The sequence below is a fragment of the Lepisma saccharinum genome, chromosome 13 (genome assembly GCF_977018435.1).
Source record: "Lepisma saccharinum chromosome 13, izLepSacc3.1, whole genome shotgun sequence".
Taxonomy (NCBI): Eukaryota; Metazoa; Arthropoda; class Insecta; order Zygentoma; family Lepismatidae; genus Lepisma; species Lepisma saccharinum.
The window spans coordinates 83,631,485-83,655,207 of record NC_139241.1 but is presented as its reverse complement, the minus strand read 5'-3'; the positions used below and the strand labels follow the sequence as shown (position 1 = coordinate 83,655,207).

The following is a 23,723-nucleotide window of genomic DNA, read 5'->3' as shown; positions in this document are numbered from 1 at the left end:
TTTTTATCGTGCTGTTTGTGTGTGTTTTAGTGTTTTTAACAAACTGAATTTAAGCTTGATCGTTTCACTTTTGTATGAAAGAATGAAAGAAGTTGTTGCTGAAAGTGCTGCTAAGAAACGAGTGTTTTAAAATGGAAGTGCAGAACCAAAATTTTGCTAAATGTGAGGTTAATTTTCCTTAAAGCACAAAGTGTTGGACTAGCAGAAATTAATGAAAGAAAAAAACTAGTGCTGTGTACGGTGATGTTTTCAATTACAAAGTTTCACAGTATGGTTTCATGAACTTGGAATAATTAATTTATTGATATGTTTTTTTATGTCACTTTTCTTCCACCTTTGGCTAATCGCGAAGATGAGGATGAATTATGATAGAAGAGACACTCGAAGAGAACAACCATGCACAGGACAGTATTTTGATGCCAGAACCCCTGTCGTCATAGCATGCTGTGCTAATCGCTCCACAGCATATCAGCGTGCTCATTCCTTATTAAACTTGTGCTGCGTGCATGTTGTAGACATCCTTTTTGTAGTTTTTAACATGTTGTGGTGATATTTAATCTTTAATGATGATTTAAGAAGTTTATTATTTTTATATTATTATTTTTTTTTTTATCTGTTTGTGACAATGATTCTGGTTGTGGATTCTCACTCCGTGAAGTGTGGTGAACCAACTTGCATTGGAACTGAAACTAGTCGACAGGGTATAGCAAAAGTCAAGTTACATAAGTGAATGGCCACCACGTCACCAGATCTAATCATAAAGGTCATCGTTTACACTAAGAACATTGAGAGCCTGGGTCAACTTAAAGAAAGGATCACAGGCGCCCTTTCCAAAATCACCATAACACCAGCAGATGTCTTACACAACTAGGAGCGTTGAATTGAAGCATGCATTCAAGCAGATGGTACTCATATTGAACATGCACTGTAACAGTAACCTTTGCATATCAGTTATGTGCTTGTATGCACTCATTTGTTTTCTGATGTTACATGACTTTTGCCTCATCCTGTTTTATGCACATTTTATATACATATGCATGTGTGTGCAATATGTGTATATATCTAAAAGAATGTTTTAAAAAAGATTTCATTCATAAGGATAACATATTTGGTTATCATAAATTTTTTTTAAAAAAAGGTGTAAAATAACAATGGCTGCATATTTGTTTATTTACATATTTCCAAAATCCACCTGGCTAATTTGTTACATAATAGTTCCTTGTGTTTCCAGACAGTAATGACTGCAAAACCTGTGATAAAGTCCTGGAGGAGTTAGAGACCATTGACGATGACACGGACAAGGAGGGAATCCAGTTCGTGAAATCAACTGACTCCAAGTTGGCCAGCGAGGTGGGGATCTTCAGCGTTCCGGCTCTTGTCTACTACGAAACAGGAGTTCCCATCATCTATAACGGTACTAGTGCATGATCTTTTCTTTACTTCAAAGTTGCAATGTTTTATCAATGGTTCTGGGAGTTAAGGGTACTTTTAGTAATCTTTGGTCATTGCTATTAATGCAGGAAAAAAAATACAAATAAAAATCTTTATTAACTCAATGTTTTTTAAAAAATGCTGATGCAAACCTCCGTGACAGAGAGGGTAAGACAGTACCTTATGATGGCTGAGGTTCTGGTTTTGAATTAAAGCCTGGACATGGGTCTTCTTTGTAAGTGTACATTAATCAATTTCATCAAATCATATCTATCTTAGAATTAGCCAAAAGTGGCAGATAATCTTCACAATTAGCCAAAAGTGGCAGATAATCTTCACAATTAGCCAAAAGTAGCAGATAATCTTCACAATTAGCCAAAAGTGGCAGATAATCTTCACAATTAGCCAAAAGTAGCAGATAATCTTCACAATTAGCCAAAAGTGGCAGATAATCTTCACAATTAGCCAAAAGTGGCAGATAATCTTCACAATTAGCCAAAAGTGGCAGATAATCTTCACAATTAGCCAAAAGTAGCAGATAATCTTTGCAATTAGCCAAAAGTGGTAGATAAGCGAAGGAAAATAAAGCAAATCAATGCATTTAAAATGATCATTGAAGTTACACTGACAGATAATTCTCTGAATCCGAGTAACAATGGTTCTTTTTCATGTTGAGGGGAATAAACAAAGCGGTTGATAATATAAGACGTAAGCGAGTTACTAAAGATATATCCGCGAAACTTACTTGTAAATGTTCTATTAATTTTGGTGGCCTCTGCCACCATCCACTTGGGAACTCGATGCTTTACTGTTAGGTTGACTTCCGGTTCCTGTTTCCTTGACTACCGCTAGGGATGCTGGTGTAGCCATTTCGTCTGCTGCATGTGTTTGGTTTGAGCTGTTGCAGTAGCAAAAACAAAACATGATGAGCCCAACCGCTGTCGATATTTAGCTCATGTGGAAAGTGAATAATTGCATGCGTCTCTTTGATTTTGGTGTCAATTAGGTGTGTGATGTGTGCCTAACTGAAACTTTTTGGATCCTGTGTTTATTGAACTTGAGGTGCCTTGCTAGTCCCATAGTGGGTTGGGATTTTTTTGCGTCTGCTAAGTGCTGTTGTATATGTTTGTTGACAATCTGATGGATCTGCCAATGTAGTGTGAGTTGCACTCACACTGGGCGTCATATACACCTGTGTTGAATAGTGGGGAAGGAATTCCTTCAATTATGCACGTTCCACATGAGCTGAATATCGACAGCGGTCAGGCTCATCATGTTTGGCTCCCGCTATTACAATAGCTCAAACCCATCATGATCAGCAGACGAAATGTCTACACCAGCACCTAACGGTAGTCGAGAAAACAGGAACTGGACGTCAACCTAACAGTAGAGCATCTAGTTTCCAAGTGGATGGCGGCAGAGGCCACCGAAATTAATAGAACATTTACAAGTAAGTTTCGCGGATATATCTTTAGTAACTCGATTTGTCTTATATAATGGTTCTTTAATGGCATGCAATGTTAATTGGACATAATCCATTGTTGAGTGCTGCTATTTCTTGTACCTCTTCTACCACTACATTACAAGGGAACACCTTTTCTCTCATCTTCAGTTCTGTGGAGTAGTTGGTTATCACACTGGGTTTGTAGAAATATCACAAGTTTGTCATAGCTTCATTCCTCACCACTAGCAAAAAAGAATTTGTTCGCCTAAAGATGAGTAAGGGGATGCTCTCTTGGAATGTAGTGCTGGAATATGTATAAGAAACAATAGACAATCAGTAATGTCCAATTAACATTGCATGCTAATTACTGTATTTACTCATGTATAATGCACACTTTTATCAAAAAAATTTACCCCCCTCAAAACTGTGGTGCGTACTATGCATGGAATAATTCAGACAGCCAACATGAAATTACACATATTTTTACTGTCACTGCAGTTATCATACATATATATAAACATGCGCAAATATAAATTACCAGTTTGGATTTCTTTAATAATATTTTTTTGAAAAACTATAAAAGTGATTCATAATTGGAAAAAGAGAGACGCAGTAGTATATAAATACGGAGAAACTAGTATTCACTTTTATCCGCGAAGCTGTTTTTTCTTCTTTTTCTATTAATTTCAGTGGCCACTGCCACCATCCTCGTTGGAAGTTGCTGTACTGTTGCTTGGCGTGCGTCTTTTGTTCATGGTTCTCCAGTTGCCACTAGGTGCGCTGTTGTTAACTGTGCATCTGGGTTTGTGTCGTCTGCTATTTCCAGGCGATAACTGTTGTAGTAGGGGAATCCAAGCGTGGTGCACTTGCCCGCTATCGATGTTTAGCTCGTGCGGGAAGTGCATTATGGCATGCGTTTCCTTGATTCTGGTGTCTACGAGCATGTGGGCAGTGTGATTGACTTGAACCTTTTGAATTTTATGGCTATTGTATTTGATATGTTTAGCAAGACCAGTAATGGGTTGGGCTTTTTTCGCATCTGCTAGGTGCTGTTGGATTCTTTCATTGACAGATCTGATGGACCTGAACAAACACAAACGGTACTTCTTCTCCCCCCTTGATAACCCAGGTGTTTACGATGCAGAGTGTGAATGCAAGGCTCGTTACATCGGCAGGTCCATCAGATCTGTCAATGAAAGAATCCAACAGCACCTAGCAGATGCGAAAAAAGCCCAACCCATTACTGGTCTTGCTAAACATATCAAATACAATAGCCATAAAATTCAAAAGGTTTAAGTCAATCACACTGCCCACATGCTCGTAGACACCAGAATCAAGGAAACGCATGCCATAATGCACTTCCCGCACGAGCTAAACATCGATAGCGGGCAAGTGCACCACGCTTGGATTCCCCTACTACAACAGTTATCGCCTGGAAATAGCAGACGACACAAACCCAGATGCACAGTTAACAACAGCGCACCTAGTGGCAGCCGGAGAACCATGAACAAAAGACGCACGCCAAGCAACAGTACAGTAACTTCCAACGAGGATGGTGGCAGTGGCCACTGAAATTAATCAAAAAAGAAGAAAAAACAGCTTCGCGGATAAAAGTGAATACTAGTTTTCTCTGTTTTTATAAAAGTGATATGGCCATTTTCCTTGATTTTTCACTTTGTATCAGAATGTTTTGTGACACAGAGGAAAGGTGTGCCATTTTGACAGAATTCGAGCATGCACTTCCTGTCACACAGCGGTATTTGCTGGGCAAGAAATAATGGAAACTAACTTCCTGAACGCTACAAATCCATAACATAATTTTGATCTCACTTTCTTCTTCTACAGAATAAACAAGGTGGTTACCGAAGTGAAATCTTTGGGATGCTAAATACAGTGGAGGGAGAGAGGAAGGTGGCGTGTTTTGTGACTCATACACACACACGATGATATTCTCCTCTTGTCCACATAAAAGGTTACTCATTGAATAAGTATGATGTCATATGCTTTTGATCAGCATAGCAACAGCTTTATGACCTACAATTAAGAAAGCTATTTTTTGAACCTGAATTGTACTGCGCATTACATACGAGATATAATGGTTTGTCCCTTTTCTCATCAAAAACCAGGGTGTGCATTACACAAACATAAATATGGTACACAATTGTGTAAGTATCCAAAAAGTGGTTTACGCTTGTTAAGCTTCAGAGCAAACTAACTGAACAAAAAATATATATTAATCCTGTTGTTATTATTGTTCTGTGTGTGCGTTAATTCAGTAACTCAATGTCACCTACGTTCTACTTACACTCCGAGATGTTGACTGAGAATAAAAGAAACATTGAGTTCAAGAAGATTCTTTATTATTTATTTTACTGTATTTACAATGGTGGAAGATTACGAAGCAAATTTTAATTCTTTTTCTATATTTTAAACTGCATAATGTATTGTATCCATAACTATCAACAATTTTGTTGTATGCTATTCTATACATACATCTTGAAACAGGTAAAGAATTTGTACAAGAAAAGCTTTAGTTCAAATGTCTCTTAAAGTCATTACTTTTCTTACAGTTCTGCAAACCCAAATTTTAAAATTGTTAAAAAATTACATTCCCTGTTTCCTCATATTTACAACTGCTAATAACAATATCACGCATATTGTGCAATTGATTTCAGGTTTCTTGTTACTATTTTAAGATTGGTAATATTGTCCTATATGCATTTCTTTTTCAGCAATTGTTTACTTTTTACTGTTGTACTAGTTTCCATTATTTATCTCACTCCCACCCCCCACTTTCTATGCAATACATATGATGTTAATGTGGACATTTCTTGCAGGTTTTTCATTTGTTTTTTTATTGTGGATGTGTGTTCCTTTTTTAGGCAATCTCAAGGATGAGGATACTATTCTGCGGTGGCTTATAGAGCAAAAAAGTAAGATTTATTTTGCGAACGTCCGATTTATTTCATGCAACTTGAAATTATATCACACATATTCTTAATAAATAAATGAATATATGTTCACTTACAGTTGCTCTTGAAATAATTTGTATGGTGCTTCAGTCTTGCAAGAATTTGCAATTTACTGTAAATAACAATACATGTTTGTAACTTTTAAAATTTTCATCTTACAGACAAGCACTTTCTCTCAGATTTCTTTCTTAAAAAAAGATTAATTTCTTTCTATCTAATTTCAGTAATAACATTTGGCTTTAAAAAGCTGTATATTGCATTCAATGGTCATTAACATTTGCTCTTATGTTGCTTTGTGTATTTTATGTTCTTATCTGTTGGAATCATTGCACAGTGTTTTTTGTTTATGCATAAAATGGATGATTAAAAATGTGAGAACACAAATTTACTTGATTGTAGTCTAAACAGGTACGGGACCACAGGCAGCGTAATAGAGGCGATACCTTGCCCCCCCCTCCCCCAACTTCCAGCTTTTTGGATATTTTCTTAAGACTCAAATGTTGTCTTTTATCACCAAGTTTAACAGGCAATCACATCCTTGTCGATTGATTGAAATCAAAATTGTGTACACGTCAACATTTTGCACCAGTCACATTATAAAGGGCTCAGTCCTTTACCTATGATTTTTGGTTTTAAGTCGACTTTATGCACAGTAAGGCTAATCGGGACTGGACCTACAGTTTAAAGCAGGCTCCGAACTACTTTTGCCTCCAATGGGTATCGAACCTGGGACACCTTGATTAGAAGGCAACGATATTACCACTACGTTTCTCACCCAATTAATTTGAATTTTTGCTTTAAGTTCACTTCACGCACAGATAGGCTAATCGGGACTGGACCTATACTTTAAAGTGGGGTCTGAACCACCCTGCAGTGTGCCTCACACAATGAAAAGCCACTTGTGAGTGTCCCTTCATCATATCATCACTCATCCTTATATTCACTATTAGCCAAAAGTAGCAGAAAAGGGAAGTAAAATAAACCAAACCGATCCATCAAGAACTCAATTCACAAATTGTGTGGGGCCTCCCCAATGGCATATTGGTTATGTCATCGCCTTGTAATACCCGGTGGAGGTACATTGCACGGTAGTTCGGATCCAACTTTAAACTGTAGGTCGACTCCCGATTAGCTTATCTGTGCATAAAGTGGACTTACAACAACGTTCAAATTAAAACACTAATTCTGCGTTCTCCAAACATTGCCATTTTTACCTTCAAACACCGAGATGATAATGCAATGATCCCATCAGTACACACTCAGTCTGCATGGATATGTTCAGTACTAATTTTACACAGCAGATGATGATGATGACGACGACAGTGATGAAGATGATGATGACGATGACGACGACGATGACGATGATGACGACGATGAGGGTGATAATGTTATCATCCCAGGTAACTCTAAGAAGGAAGAACTTTAACAGACTGTACAAAAATAAAACTTGACCTGTGATGTCTTCATGTTTACTTAGAACATGTGTATCTAATATTCTGTACATAAAATTTGTATCTGTCGCATGAGTATTTTTGTAAATATCATGTATTATAATGTTTTTAGATAACTCCCCCTATGTACAGGGTGAGCCTTAAAGGCATAGACAGTTTCCAAGTTTTACAGAAACAAGAGTTTTAGTAAAGTGGCTGAAATACATGGTTGGAACAGTATAGTTTGAAGTTTACATAGCTAAGCAGGCCTGTAGCCAGGATCTTATTTTGTGAGGGGCTAATCCCTTATCAGCAGCCCCTATCTAAAGTCAAACAAGTTGGGAGTGTAGAAGCCCCGAAGATGAATTTCTCAATATATATTACAACTTAATGTACAAAATGTGTAATCCTGCTAAGGAATTAAAATTAATTACCACTGTACACTATTTAAATTAAATATTTGTAGAATTTCAGGAGGGGGGTTCAGCCCCCTTAGCCCTCTCCCTGGCTACGTGCCTGTGGCAAGATCACAAATGTTCTGTGTGTGACCCTTTTGTAGTACGATAGATATCAATGTGATAGTACAGTTCTTCCCAAACACGTCTCAGCATGGACATGTCAACAGTTGCAGCAGCTGTTGTGATGTGTTGTTTAAAATCGTCCACACTTGTAGGAAGGGGATGACCATACTGTGTTCTAAAACAATGCTGTAAAACAGTAACGGAATTTGTTTTTGTAAATTCAAGCACACAGAAAGGCTTTTCTACCTGGCTAGTGGCCATATTGCTCGACTGACGTCAAGGGCACTCACTTGATGTTGACATCGCGAAAGCAAATGAAAAATGGAGGTCGTAAATTTGAAGACTTTCTCTATAAAGCAGTGTGAAATGCTTCGTGATAAAACAAACGGTTTACGATTCATAAAGCATTTAAACTGTCTGTTTCTTTTAGGCTCACCCTGTTATATATTTTGCACCCCAAGAAGTAGCCATATGTTAAAATCTCTTGTTCCAGGTAGTTTCTGTAACACCCTGAAATAAATTTGGATTCTTGTGCTCTGAAAATTAAAGAATGTGTAAATAATAACATGTGACAATCAACCGGCAAGACACTGACTTGCCACAATGAGACACGTGTACATATATTTTGGCTGCATATAATAGTGATCTGTATTCGCCCGTATGTTCCCACATTTCACAACTTATATTGCTTTTTTTTGTGTGTATGGAATGATTTCAGTGAGAATGTTAATTTATGTGTAAAAATATGTAACTAACGTTTATTGTACACCATTATTTACCCAACTATGGTTATAGAGGTTAATAATAGACAATTTGTTTGTCATCTTTTTTGTGAGAAGGCAACTTAATCTGTTGATACCAAGTATTCACTAGTAACCACATATTGCTATATCAGTTTTTTTTTTCAACGTAACTCGCATCTATACAGGGTAATTCAATAAAAGCATGCAGACAAGAAATAGGTGATGACTACTGAACAATTTGAGATGGGAACCTAGGGTTGGAGAAGCCAGCATAACAAGATATGGGCTGAAACTAGCATGTATAGTTGGCCATAGGAATGACATAATACACTAGACTTTCGCTAATCCGGCCATTCCTTGTACATATGGGTGCCGGATTCGCGGAAGTGCCGGATTATTGAGAGGGTCGGAAATCATGTACTACTATGTAGTTTAAACACATAGGGACTATACAGGCTGTACTTTACGTGTTTCCTTTTAGAAGCCATAGTATGTCCTGAACTTTACTGTAAGAAAGTCACAATTTCAAATACTGTATGTATGTATAGCATTGTTTAACATCTTTAACTAACAACATTGTTGAACACGATAATTCATTGTTGTGCACGTCATTTCTGCTTGAGTGACTACAGGCCGGATGTGGGCCGGACTACTGAGAGGGCAGACTATTGAGGGCCGGATTAGTGAGAGTCTAGTGTATGTGACATGTATGAACAAGTAGTGATCTGCCGACGTATAATTAGCAGCGGCATTTATTGAAATTCATTTGTGCATGTGAGTTACATGCTTGTACATTTGGAATCTAGTGTCATAGCTTTGACAAACTGGTGTTAACAGCTTACAATTAGGTACCCCTCAACAGTTTTTTCTTCTTCTTCAAAATGACTCCTCCTAACAACAATGAAAGCATAACAGTGCATCCTTTCTAATATCCTCTGTGTGTTGCTAATCATATCATGCAGGAACAATTCTGGCCACTAATTCCATGTCTGTGTCCACTTGTTTCTTATCACAGAAAGTGATTTGAGATATGGCCCAGATGAAAAATCCAGTGGATTCAGGTTTTGTGACCTGGTAGGCCAGAGAATAAGGTCTTCCTATCCAGTCCACCGAGCAGGAAAGGTAACATCCATTCCGAAATGAGGCTGTGCTCCTTATCTTGGTATGCTGCCTTCTCCGACCATAGGTTCCCATCTCCAACTGTTCAATGTTGCATCACCTATTTTCTGTTTCCTTTATCCATGCTTTTAACGAATCACCCTGTATACAGTATTTCTCGTGTTCTATCCAGAGCTTAGCTCATATCATTTTGAACTGAAACATTGATTGGACATCATAACAATTTAATTTTTTTTTATAATTAGAACTGAGCTGATATCACTTTTGAACTGATAATGCTTATACGCTTACTGATTCCAACCGATAAGATACCTGAAAATTGTAATATTTCAGGATAGTTCAGAATATTTATACATTCTAATCTGCAAGTCTTCTGTTGGAACTTGAGTTTTGCAAACGAACCACTTTCGTTCGCTCATACTCGTTTGAGTCTCCCACCCTTGAGCATATACAATGGAATATCATTTTAATGTGAGAATAATCGTAGACACATGTACCGGGTGGTCCAAAAGTCCCGGAATGGTAACATATCGTGAGAAATACACATCGAATTGGAAAACGAAAAAATACTTGTTTAATAAGTGAAAGAAAGCTATTCAATGATATCAGACTTGATTTCCCATCCCTCGCCCCCTAGGGGTTGGGCGGGGGCAACTGTGAAATTTTAAATGGAAACCCCCATTTTGTATTGAAGAATCGGAAAGAGGACTTCATTCAGAGTCCAACGAGCTATCAACCACCCTCCTAGCTCAATTAGGAACTGGGATACAGTGATATACTCTATTGAAAGGTCTTGACGTGCAGATTCCGAATCTGCAATTGCTTTCACTCTAGCTCAATTAGGGGCAAAGCGTCCATTTGAAATTTTTTGGGTTTTATAAAATTTTCATGTTGAATTTTTTTTTGGGGCGGGCGAAAATTTAAAATCGCCATATCTCCGTTCCTAATTGAGCTACGAGGGTGGTTCATAGCTCGTTGGACTCGGAATGAAGTCCTCTTTCCGATTCTACGATACAAAATTGGGGTTTCCATTTAAAATTTCACAGTTGGAATCAAGTGTGATATCATTGAATAGCTTTCTTTCACTTATTAAACACATATTTTTTTTGTTTTCCGATTCGATGTGTATTTCTCACGATATGTGACCATTCCGGGACTTTTGGACCACCCGGTATGTAAAATATCCGTCCTGGCAGTTTCAGCCCACAATCATCTGTTTCATTTTCATATATCACTGTATTGGCAAGATAGACTAAAATACATTTTAACATGGAGATGATGACTGTGTTCACATAAGTTTCAATTTCACTGCGTCTTTCACCTCACGATCCATATTTGAGGACCCACTACCATGGACAAATTATGGTTGGACATGTACAATTGGGCTTGGAGTGTATACCGCTAGTTTTGCATGTTCGAGCATTATTCGCTCGAGCGAAGAAGCTCTTGATTCAGTACTCTACCTAGCATCGTCCACGCAAATTAGTTGGAACTATATTACAGCATTCTATCAGAGTTTTGCTTTAAAATATGCACAAATTTACACGAGATAATTATTTACTCACAAAACCCATCTGTACCTACAATTGGTTGTGGATATTCGTGGAACATTTTCAATTTTGTATCAGATTGGCCATATTCTGTTATTGTATATGTAAATTTTAAATCTGCATGTTATAAGTAGCAGTTAAATTTATATGTCGTTATACCCTAATAAATATATTTCCCTCCACTTCACAGGCCGAATTTCAATTTTTTTCCTATGCATAACTACATCTGTCACTTTTCATGTAAAGAATAAATACCCTTACCTTAATTTTGTGAGGACAACTTTGTTTTCTCAATCTTTACACTCGCAAGTATGAATTTACAGATATACTGGAAAAAAATACAATTATAATCCATGGCTATAAAGTTTAGTTGGGTAAATAATTCTTTTTCAACCTTTAGCGTAATTGACATGTAAATTTATTATTGGATATTCTTTCGTGCTTTCATTTCAAGCTTCTACCTTGTTCAAACTTGTCAATCCTGTATACTCTCATAACATTTTTGCGGAAGAGTGCAACTAAGATTTACACTGAAATACATCACACATTGAAATATTCCAAATGTGTTGGATAGCGTCATCTGATTACTAGATATTTTTGATTCCTAAATTGGGAAATATTGACATTGAGGATTTCAGGTGTTTCTCATCTTTAGTTTCTTCTGAAAGGTAAGCGTTTGCACTTTGAAAGCATGACTGGCAAATAGCATAGTTCATAGCTAGTGTGAAACTCTTGTATGCACTGCAAGTTTTATTCTGCTACAAGAAAACTACAGATTTACTATTGGTAGACATTTTTTATAAGTAGAGAATCAAGGAATAGCTTATCAAGTAGTGCAACTAGAAGTTTTTGATTACTAAACCAAAATGTATCAATTTTGAATCCAAAAAGTATTTTAGCTATTGTAAAAAATGATTCGCCCTGTAAATATAAACGATCTCAATCAAACGAGTGTACATGTATGCAGTAGCAGTGCATTTTTTTGCATACTTTTTTCCATGTACTGCATTTTTCTTTTAAGTAGAAGTTGTTGCATGTCGGTAGTTCTCCATGGTAGTGCAATGGTAGTTTCTTAGAAAGTTTGAACATTGTAGCAAACCTTGTGTTGCGAGTGTACCTTTGTTTAAATGGTGGTGCAATCAGAAAGTAAGGTTACATGCCAGTTTTCACATGGACCTTTTGTCAGACCAAATGGCCTTTAATAGGCCTTTAATAATGGCTACAGTATGAAGCAGTAATTTTAAGAAAGACATAACGAAGGACAAAAATCATTGTTTCTCTCATGGCTACAATATAAAGGGTGCCCCTAGAAAATGGTTGGGATTTTAAGATGAGTTTCAGAACAATGCCGATCGGGAGAAGATTATCTTTTACAAATTGCAAAATGTGAGAACCAAATGTAATATTTAGAATCCTACAAATAATGCCATTCAAAGGAGTGAAAGCGATTAGGGGGCAGTTGCTCCCCCACTTTTTGCCCCCTCACTATGCCCTCTTATTGCTAAGCCTTGTCTTTCAAGAGAAACTGAACTGTCCCCCCACCCCTCCTTTTTGGCACTCAGTGACCGCTATTGATGATATATAGGAGGTTTGTCCAAAAAGAAACCTAACTTTTTCTAAATAAATTTCTTTACCTTCTACACAGCTTAATCAGAGTTATAGCCTTGAAAGTAGTGTCCTCGGCTGCTAATACAGTACTCCCCCAGTGCTTCTTCCGCTGTTGCAATTTGTTCTGGAAGACATTTTGGGGAATATCCTGCAAATCCAGGAGCGAATTTTCCTTAATCTCTTCTATGGATTGGAAGCAGCATCCCTTCAGGGTGGATTTTAACCTGAGAACAAAAAGAACTCCGCAGGTGCCAAATCAGGGCAATAGGGGGTCAGGTACAACAGGTGTGTTGTGCTTGGTGAGAAACTCTTGAATGAGGAGTGCAGAATGTGCTGGAGCATTGTCATGATGTTCCATTTGCCCATGCTGCAGGCCTCCTCCTTCCTCACAGCCTCCCTGAAACGCTGCATCACTTCCAAATAAAACTGGTTGTTGATGTTTTGACCACGTGGGGCATACTCATAATGAAAACACCTTGATAATCAAAAAACACAAGGAGCATCACTTTAATATTGGAGCGACTTTGGCATGCCTTTTTCGGTCTCTGTGATGATTTGCACGTCCACTGCGATGACTGCATGCCCAACAGCTCTCTAGGAATAGACCCTCATTAGCAGTGCCGGAGATGCACAAATTTTGCACCCTCCCACAAAATATTACTAACGGCTTCCTCTACATAAAATACAAGTACTTGTGTAAGGAAATGTCTATGCTTTTTGTTATTCAGTTTCTTGAAAAGATTTGAGTTGATTTTTGTTATTTAGCGTCCCAGTTTTTCAACATTTGGCTAATCGCAACGATGAGTACGAGTATTGATAAATCGATGAAGGAACACTCAGAAAGAATACCCATTCCTAGGCCAGGATTCAAACCCTGGGCTCCTGGCATTGTTTGCTCCCTTACCACTTGGCCACGAAAGTCGGCAGGTAGCTAGTTAGGATTGTACTGTACTTTTAGTTTAGTTTAGTTTAGTTTATTTGCATCCAAGGACTACCGGTGTGTACAAATTACAGTACATGGTAATATAGGACATGTCAATACTTACATTACAGTACAATACTACATTAATAGATTTTACAAATACAAAATATATAGCCAAAAATTGTAAAAAATTAGGTCTTACTCTCGTATTATGTCAAAATCACAAAAAAAAATATAACATGAGAAGATATAGAACATTGCAGCCTACTTCTAGGTGATACTAATTATCCACTTTCATTTGACATTTAATTTTACAAGAAAAATATGTGATTATACTGCATTATGTACATTTGTCTTATGTAAAAGTTGCTTCCATGTATTCAGCTATAGAATAAAAAACATGCTTCAGAAGCATTGATTTTATCTTGTGCTTGAATATCATCAATTTTGGTTCTTTCCTCACATCTTGTGGTAGTTTATTGTAGAGGTCTATTGAAGAGTTTAAGGGACCTTTCTTACATAAGTTAAGGCGGCAGTGTTTTATGTGAAGTTTGTCTTTATTTCTTGTGTTTAGGCCATGTATTTCCTCATTTGTGGCAAAGTTGGAAATATTTTGCTTAACATAAATTAAGCATTCATAAATGTATATGCAGGGAAGAGTTAACACATTAAGTTTACGGAAAAGAGTTCTACATGAATAAGTTTTCTTTACTCCAGTTATGATTCTTATAGCTCTTTTTTGAAGCATAAAAAGGACATTGGAGTGGCCCTTGTTACCCCAAACCATAATCCCGTATCTTAGTACAGCATCAAAGTTTGCCATATAAAGGCACTTGACAGTTTGGGTGCTTGAGATGTCTACCATTTCTCGAAGGGCATAGCACACACTACTTAATTTTGATTGTAGCGTGTTTATGTGTTCTGTATAGCTAAGGTGTTCATCCAGAATGATACCCAGAAATTTTGAATTTTTTTTAGGCTCTAGTTGTGTATTCCCAGATATTAGATTGAGGCTTATTTGGTTTCTGGTTTGTATTGTAGAAAATGTAATGTAATTTGTTTTTTTGCTGTTGAGGAGTAGATTATTATTTAAAAACCAGTCATCTAATTTGTTTAATACGTTATTAGCCTTAGATTGTAGAGCATCTTTGGAAGTGTCTGTTACTATAATATTTGTATCATCAGCATATAATATTGCATTTGCCTCGGGTATAACATTTGGTAAATCATTTATGTACATACGGAAGTTTTCCAAAATCATATATGGATGAAACTTTTGATAAGGCACTTTCGAGAGCTGTTTAGAGAGACAACAATTCAACTGGGAATGATGGACCAATATCCGTTTCAAAATATTTATGTAATTGCTCTGCTTTTCCTATCAGTTCGTCATGGATAAATTACTATTTTTATTGTTTTACGTGCATATAGTTGAGTATGTAACGGACATGGCAAAGGCCACCTAAATGCTTGGTCATCCCCCTTCTTCCCGGCACTGTTAGGTTTTGCGGTTAATAGATCCGGCACTGCTCACTAGTCTGAGGGGAAAGTAGCGGTTGAATCACTTTGGCTACTTCCTTTTAATGTGTAAACATGGGAACAAGCATTGCTTGACAATGTTGTCAAAAGGTAGCCAGTGTTGTCCCTAGAATGTTGCAAGTGAGATTGTTACCTGCTCCTCAAAGATGATTGGTAGATAGAAATAGCTTGCAAGCCACCAGTATATGAGCCATTTAGTGTAATTGTGGTGTAAATGGCAGTCACGGTGGTCCAATGAGTACAGCTTCTGACTGACACACAAGATACCCAGGCCAATCCCCAGGGTGGGTAATCTTTAGGTGAAGAATCTTCCCGACAATCTCTGCATAAAGGGGCTCTAATCAGTGGGCGGTTAAGATGGCTGAAACATGGTGCTGATCATCTCATCTCCACTGTAGCCGATATCGAGAATGTGAGGATCTGTTTCCGCACCCCCTATGTACCTTCATGGGACAGTGCAATCTATAGGGCATAGATTTAAGCTTTTACTATTCACGGTAGTGTGGACATTGCAACAATGCATCATCTTTCTGCACTTTACCTTCTTTCAATGCACCTGAAGGAGTCACATAATTGGGTGAAGCTTTGAGAATCAGCAGCATTAAGTATTTAACATTTTTGTGTTAAAAATCAACAATAGAGCCTTCCATGACACCACCATATTGATTACTTGGTTGTGTAACCTTATTTTTTGATCAACCCATACAAGGCTTTCTTTTAGTGTTTCTGTGTAGATCTTAGGTAGTATTTTAGTGCTTTTGTATATAGTGCTTGATATTACTTGATTATCCACTGGAACTACATATATTTAATTGTTAAAAATCACATAGCATGTATTTCTGGCAGAATAGTGCAAAACTATGTTTATGTATGTTTACGGGAACCATATACAAGCACATTTTTGTATATTTGAATAGAAAAATTTTGCCACATTGTTGTGCAATGAATGTTTGTGATGATTAGCCTTACTTGTAATAAAGGTGTCTGTTTTCTGAAATAATCTTTCCTTTCTTCTATTTACCACATGTTACCAAATTTTTTAGACATACAAATTAGCCTGTCTTGAAAATAATTTATGAAAGAAATTGAGAAGTTGAAATGTTTGACATAGAAATGTACACATAAGCATTTACAGAACCTACAACTAATATCGGAGCATAGAAACAGAAGTAGGTGCACATTGTTCACTTTTTATGACAGCTTTCCTTTTGAACCTTAGTTTTGCATAAGGAGCATATTTATTTCAGTTCTGTCAAATCAGTCGGTAGTGTTAGAAGAAAAGGAACACTAAAATGTAGGTTTTGGATATCCCATAATATTGAACTTGTAAGCAAATGTTTAAGGTGGTTATTAAGCCAGCTAAAGCTTTTTGAAAATATCAATGAATTCGTATGAACTCCCATGTATTCCTTATGAGACAAATAAAAGAAACATGCTCCTTAATTTGAAGTTTTCACTGATCAGAGCAGTGTTTTGACATTTTTCATAATAGCCAGTTCTTCATTGATCTTTCTTCTTTTCGTTCATGGGCTTTGTACAATTTTATTAAGTATCATATTCATAGAGTACTTGAAATAGTAATGCGCCCATAATAATTGATGTAACATTCCAGCCTCCTCTTTTTCAGAACCTTTTTGGGAGGAAAGTGTGTTTGTGTGTGTGTGGGTGGTGGGGGTGGGGGAAACCTCCCAATATTCCCAAGTCTGCAAAAATTATAGTTGGTATCAGTGACAAACTCAAACTGATATTTTCTGATTATCCTAATTATTAACATTACACAATAAAGGAATATTCTACATTGTGAAAGAAAATTTTATGTTTGATAACAGTATTTGTGTAATATGATTCAGTAGTTTATTCTATGAAAATCATTTTTTTAAAGTTGTGCTATGGATATTATTGATTCTGATATCATAATGTTAATAATTTGCATTGTGTAGCTTTATATTACTATACCGGTAAAATATGCCTATGCCATCACTAGACATATTTGTTGTGAAGTGAAAATGTACTCCAGAATTACTAGGAACATTTTATCGAATGTGGAACTCGTATTGTTGATGTATTATTAGTAACAGTGTCGAAGGAAATAATATTACAAGAAAGAATTGTTTGAAATTGGGTTTACATAAAAGGATTTCATTTTGGCAAATTCTTCGATTCAAGGATTACATATCACTTTCTGGCCAAATTATAACATGCCACGTCTTACATTCTGCTGAAGACTAGTTGAAATTTATTCAGACATTAAAGCATATTAAAGAACATATTTACTTCAAAGGTCATTAAATATAAGAACACACATCTGCGTCAGTGCATGATTATTTCTTATATGTCTATGTAGTTATGACTTGCAGTAGTTTCATTAGTGTAAGTTTGTTTCTTAGAAATTATAACAAGTAGGACTCGGCAAATGCTGATACTCTTACAGATTCCCACCAGTACTATACCCAGTGAGTGCTCAAAGTTATGGTGATGTAGGGGGATGGTATCTCTCCAGTTAGTTAATTTTTTTGCAAAGCATCTCCTTCAGTTGCCTCATTGTCACCATGTTAAACCATAGAAGCATCCCCCCATATAACCCCAAAGCTCAACCAAACATCCCCCAGCTAAGAATTCCACTTCAAGCACTGTGTGATGCTGATACTTTAAAATGTTTATAATATCACATGACATAATCATTTAATCACAAAATCCATTTCTCCACAAAAAATTGAGGAAAAAAATATGCAGAAAGTTTCAATTGGTATTTTCAGTTAAATTCCAACCAATAATTTCCCATACTGCCATGTGACACTTTTGCGGTCTAATCATCCTGCAAATTATGCAATATTCAAACTTTATTTTATTTTGCACCAATTGTGCACAAAAAACTTTCTTGGTAAATTGATGCATATAATATTGATTAAAATTTTGAACAAATTTTAATTATTGCAATTTTAAAGTATCGGTGGAAATCGGTAAAAGTATCGGCATTGATATCGGTTCAAAGTGATATTGAATCAGCCCTAATCATTAGTATTTACTCAGATGAAAATGACAATTTAGTTTTTGCTATATAAAATACCAGACCTGATAATTGCTGCTTCCAAACATTTTTTGGCTGAATTTGTTAAAAATATTACTGTAATATAATTTAAAAGAAACGTTAAATTCAATTGTCTTGTGCAATTGAAGATATCCAAAGAAACTATAATTGTGTTTTACAATTGCATAACTAACTGAAAACATGTGGCTAATGTGAATGTTTACTAACATTTTTATTTTTGTGTAAATATTTTATTTTTGCATTTCTGCTGTAGAATTTGATACCTAGTAGAAGCTTTGTTAAAAAAGAGTTATGGCATATTGGAAATAATCTGCATCACAATGTAAGTATTTTTTTGAAGCAACATATTTTCTTCATAGTTTTATAAGGTATTGATAAAATTCCTGTGCACTGTCCATGATACTCTCAAGTCGGGTAATTTGGTTTAGCAAAATTGGAGGGAACCCTGCATTAGGCCTTCCTAGGGCTGCCGTTAAGGGTTTGCGATGTGTACCACTGCACATGCCCTTGCACTTCCGATATACAATGTTATCGAAGGATTTATCCATTCATTTCTTCTACAATCATTATCGGATTTGAATAGAAGTAAGGAAAGGAAGCTAAATTAGTGATATAGCATAGGAGCATACACTCTAGGCTATCTTTGAGGCCTAAAGGCTAAAGACTAAAACACAGAACAACAATCAATTAGAAATTGTGAATACAGTTGTTAATTTTAGTAAGATGTTTCTGGAGTTACCAACCCAATTTTTTAGCAAGCGATTGCAACCTGGCTGTCATTGCTGAGGGAACATGGCTTCCCTGAAGATCCTGAGAATGACCAAACTGTGTGTGTCTAATCCCTTATACACGACGTTTATGCGAGCTTAGTCTTCTCCTTTCCTCCACAGTCGACTACCACATGTCATAATGAGATGGCCCAGATCTTCAACTCAGCATATGCCACCGACATGGCTCAATTTCTAATCAGCATATGTACTACAAAAACTGAAAACCCATAAAGTACTAATGTTTTTAGTATGGTAAACCGCAGATAGAATAACTATCAGTGGCAACGATGAATTTGTAGTGCATTACTACATGCACAAAGGATAAAATATGCTTTTTGGTGGCTTGTAGTACTGAAACAAGGCCTCAAAAGCAAAAATGTATTAAGAAAAGATGTTTGCATTGATGTACTCCACATGCTAACAAAATTTGTTGACGAACCTCAATACAAATAACAAGAAATGGAAGATGTCTATAGTTTGCACAAGGCTTCAAATTTGCTAACGATAGTCCCGGTTCGTCCAGAAATAAAATATTAGCTGCACCATAGAATACACCATCAGATTTTCTACAAAACATCCATAATAGTTTTCATATAGGTTAGTGCTTGTTCACTATCTGTAAATGTTCCATATAAGTAGCAATTTTACATATTTTAATGCACCGTTAAGAATATTGGCATGATTTGGTAATGGAATGAATTTTAATGTATCCTTCAGGAGGTTTCCTGTTTTCTTGTTGAAAACATTTCCACACTATTGACGAGAGCCAGGTTCTCTATTCATGCGTCAATTTAGAGTTGGTGCATGTTTTTAACTACAGAGCATTCCCTGACATTCGCTACGAGACTCGGCGGCAAGCTGCCCGGCATCAGCGCTTGTCTCTCCCAGTGAACGGGTCAGCGACAGTCGCTAGAGTCGGCTATTAAAATTACAGTTTTCATATTGTGTACTTGACTACAGAAGGTGTTGAAAATGATGTCCCTCTGCTGCAACACATTCCTGGCATGTCCAAAGGAAATTGGCATTTACACGTGCAAGTTTGTCTACTGTAATTCTCCCGATTTTTCGTACAATACTCTCTTTTAACTCACGGATGGTGTGCAGATTGTCTTTGTATACTTTATTTCCCCATTTTTCTTTCCACTTTTATTCAGAACTGACCCTGTTACTCTTAACTTTTTTACGAGGTTTAATATAAGCAACTGTCGCAGACCCGTTCACTGGGAAAGACAAGCGCTGATGCCGGGCCGCTTGCCGCCGATGCTCGTAGCGAATATCAGGGAATGCTCTGTATAATGTTCAAATATACTCACTCCTTTACGTGCAAGATATTTCTGTTCAGATGCGGGAGAGGTGGTGACGATTGCAAAGAATTCTTACACTGTGGAAAGGGCTCCTGTGGTGAAACAGACTATGCGAGTTATTGGCAACAGCACACACAAGACTCAGCACAGTCTGTCAAGAAGCTGGTATAGTTATGCCTTTTAGGCCTCCCCAATGGCGCAGTGGTAGCGTCGCAGCCTTGTAATCAAGGGGTTCCGGGTTCGATACCTGGTGGAGGCACTTAGTGGTTCGGATCCCACTTTAAACTGTCGGTCTAGTCCCGATTAGCTTTACTGTGCATAAAGTGGACTTAAAACACCAACTCAATACCAAAAAGTTAACGTCTTTTATCCCATTGTTTACTCAGATTTGACACATGAATGTCCATGTGTGAATGAATGCATATAATGTTTTAATAAAAGCATACATCAACTCTAAAGGGGTCCGTTAATAGCAGATGAAGAAATATCGGCAACAAAAACCTCAAAACCACAGAAAATTTGCTATTTCTATGCATTGGCTATGGCTACACTGACAACCAGAAAGAACTCAAGGAACTGGTAATGAAAGTGATATTGCATTAATGTATTTAAGTGCAAAGGATTCATTCGCTAGTAAAGAAAACTTACAAACTCTCTTCATTGGTAAATGATTGTAGTTCTATCTATTTATGAGTGTAAGGAGTGAACTTTTCAGAAGATACTCAGGTATCAACTTCACTACTTTGTAGTACACACTGTAAACTGTAAGCCACATTCTTGCATGCTAACAAGGCTCTGGTGTGTGGACCCACAGCCAATATAAACCTCTGTGGGGTTTTGCCCCCCCCCCCCCCATGTCAACTTTGTCTTTCATCGGAAGTTCATTTTCCTAGCATTCATTGTTATCAAAATATTTCTGACTATAATTTAATTTGCTGATTCATATTACTTTTTGTTATTAGTGAAAATTTCTATCCCTGTCATAACATGAATGTTGCAAGCAGCCTCAGTGCTGCTACACCCACAATAATTTAAATAAACTACACATCAATTTATGAACCACTTTTCTCGTACACTTTTTTTGCATGAAGAAAATGTACATTTCAAGAATATTGTATGTAAATGTGTTCCGAAAAACTGTATTTGTATATATGTAAATTGTTTCTTTGTGTATATCATGTGACTTTACCTTTGTATACATGTAGTAGAACTGTGATAAATATGTAACAATTTTTGTGTATACATGTATGTTTGTGTGTCTTTGTAAAACAGCACGTAACATGTTTATTGCTTTGTGTAAAAAGTAGTAAAACTCTTATGATCTCTTTATGCCAGCTAACATTGACTGACTGCATAGAGTGCCTGTGTGCATCAGGTTACAGACTACTCACTTTGTGTATAAATTGTAAGTAATATTTAATAAGTGTTTGATAAATAAGGTTTAACGTGATGTGAAAATTTTGCACTACAAAATACAAGTATGCAGTGCATCAACATGGCGAAAGGAAGTTACAGGTATTTTAAGTGCACAGCAACCCAATAATAACAATTGATAAGCAGAAATTAGGTTTATGTTTAGAGCTTATTAACAAAATAAAACACATCCATAAAGTATAAGAGTCCAAGGGAAAAATCCTGATAAGTCACATTTCTCAGGACTTACATAGTTGTTTGTCTGTACAGTTACAATATACAAAACTACATTAAAATTGGACTTATCATGCCTTTCCCCTGTAGTCTTGAAATGTAAAAAAAAGGTGTACTTCCGTTTTTTTATGAATGTGTTTTTAGTTAACATTATCTTCAATACTTATGCAAAAATACAAGAAAATTAAAGTATAGCTTATGTTTTGTGCCAACATTATTGTACGTAAATAAGAGCCCCGCCTAGTTCGCTGTACTTTTTGACTCTCTGCACCCGTGCTTCTAGTTGGTTCCGTGGTGCAACACTGACTAGTCTACTTCATCGAGTGATTGATTGAGTTGGTGTTTTAAGTCCCCTTTATGCACAGTAAGGCTAATCGGGACTGGACCTGCAGTTTAAAGTGGGATCCAAACCACTATGTGCCTCCATTGAGTATCGAACTCGGGACCCCTTGATTACAAGGTAACAATGCTACCACTGCGCCATCGGGAAGTCACGTCTACTTCGTTGAATTGGTGTCAAGTAGTGTATTATTTGGTGTCTGCACCGTTTTCACTATATTCTGGAGCAGTGTAATCTTTGGTGCACGGCCACGTGGTTTGTGCTAACTAATCAAATGAACGTTTAAAGCAGCAGACAGGCATTTGTTCAATCTTTTGGACTTGAACACTGCTATTCATCTACTTGGTTGAACGCTACTGTGTTTTATTCATGATTTGGGGCGATAAACACAGTGAAAGTATTCGTCATAATTTTTCATATTTCTGCATTGCTCTTCTTATGTCTGATTAATTTCAAACAACCACCTCTGCCTTTGTAACGCAGGGTTTGGTGTCAAGCATGTCACTCCTGCCAATCAGAATCGAACAAAAAAGTGATGCGGCACAATCTCCCTTCCAGATACCAAAAGCTGTGCTGTGAAGGCAAATGTCCTTCAAAATTAATCAGAAGTTTTATTACCAATTGATTAACATTAGAATAGACTTCTTGTCGAGAAGGCACTAGACAAAAATCTCACAACTGAAATAAATATCGTTATTTTCTCTTTATTAACTATACACATTTGAAGAAACATTTTTGAAAGTAGGTAGGAAATTTATGTCAAAAGCTTCCTTTTTGTAAACTCTTACATGAAAGCTTGTGGATCAGACAGTACTTGGATTAAATGGTAGAGGAAAAAAACAAACAAAAAAAAACACAAAAAAACACATTAATTTCTGATGTGGTTCATGCATTTAACACACATTTTTTACTTTCATTATTTGGCGTTATATATCTCATCTTTATTTCAATTATCCACTATGATCATAATAATAAGCTTTTTGTTTTTTCTTCTAATTTGAAATGAAGTATGCCAGTTTCTAGAGGGGAGGTCAATGGGCCAGTTAGACCCCTCCTCCCAATGCACATACTCTTGCCCCCTTTAATTTTTTCCCCTCTTTTTTCACTCAAACTTTCTCCTCTAAATTTCTTCTTCCTATATCTTGCTTTCACTCTCTTTATTTGTCTCCTCTTCTCTCTAGCTTAAACACTTTTCAACCATATTTTTATAGTACAACTTGGAAATGTGAATAATACTATAAATGTCCTTACTTTCAATCTAATCATAATACTGATTGTAGCAAACTTATTGAAAAACATAGTTCATTGATAATTATGAAACCATGACATTCTAA

General features: G+C 36.6%; 1 protein-coding gene across 8 annotated transcripts in view; it reads left to right on the top strand.

Moving 5' to 3' along the window:
* Positions 1-23,723, top strand: part of hlk (hulk) — a 227,454-nt gene that overhangs the window by 124,082 nt on the left and 79,649 nt on the right. For 3 of the 8 annotated variants that reach the window (XM_083134568.1, XM_083134571.1, XM_083134566.1), the window contains 3 exons: positions 1,232-1,414; positions 5,758-5,808; positions 7,146-7,247. In XM_083134568.1, the coding sequence (XP_082990694.1) occupies positions 1,232-1,414; positions 5,758-5,808; positions 7,146-7,247 (336 nt within the window). The remainder of the gene's footprint in view (positions 1-1,231; positions 1,415-5,757; positions 5,809-7,145; positions 7,248-23,723) is intronic. The other 5 variants (XM_083134574.1, XM_083134573.1, XM_083134572.1 and 2 more) reach the window with 3 other exon arrangements.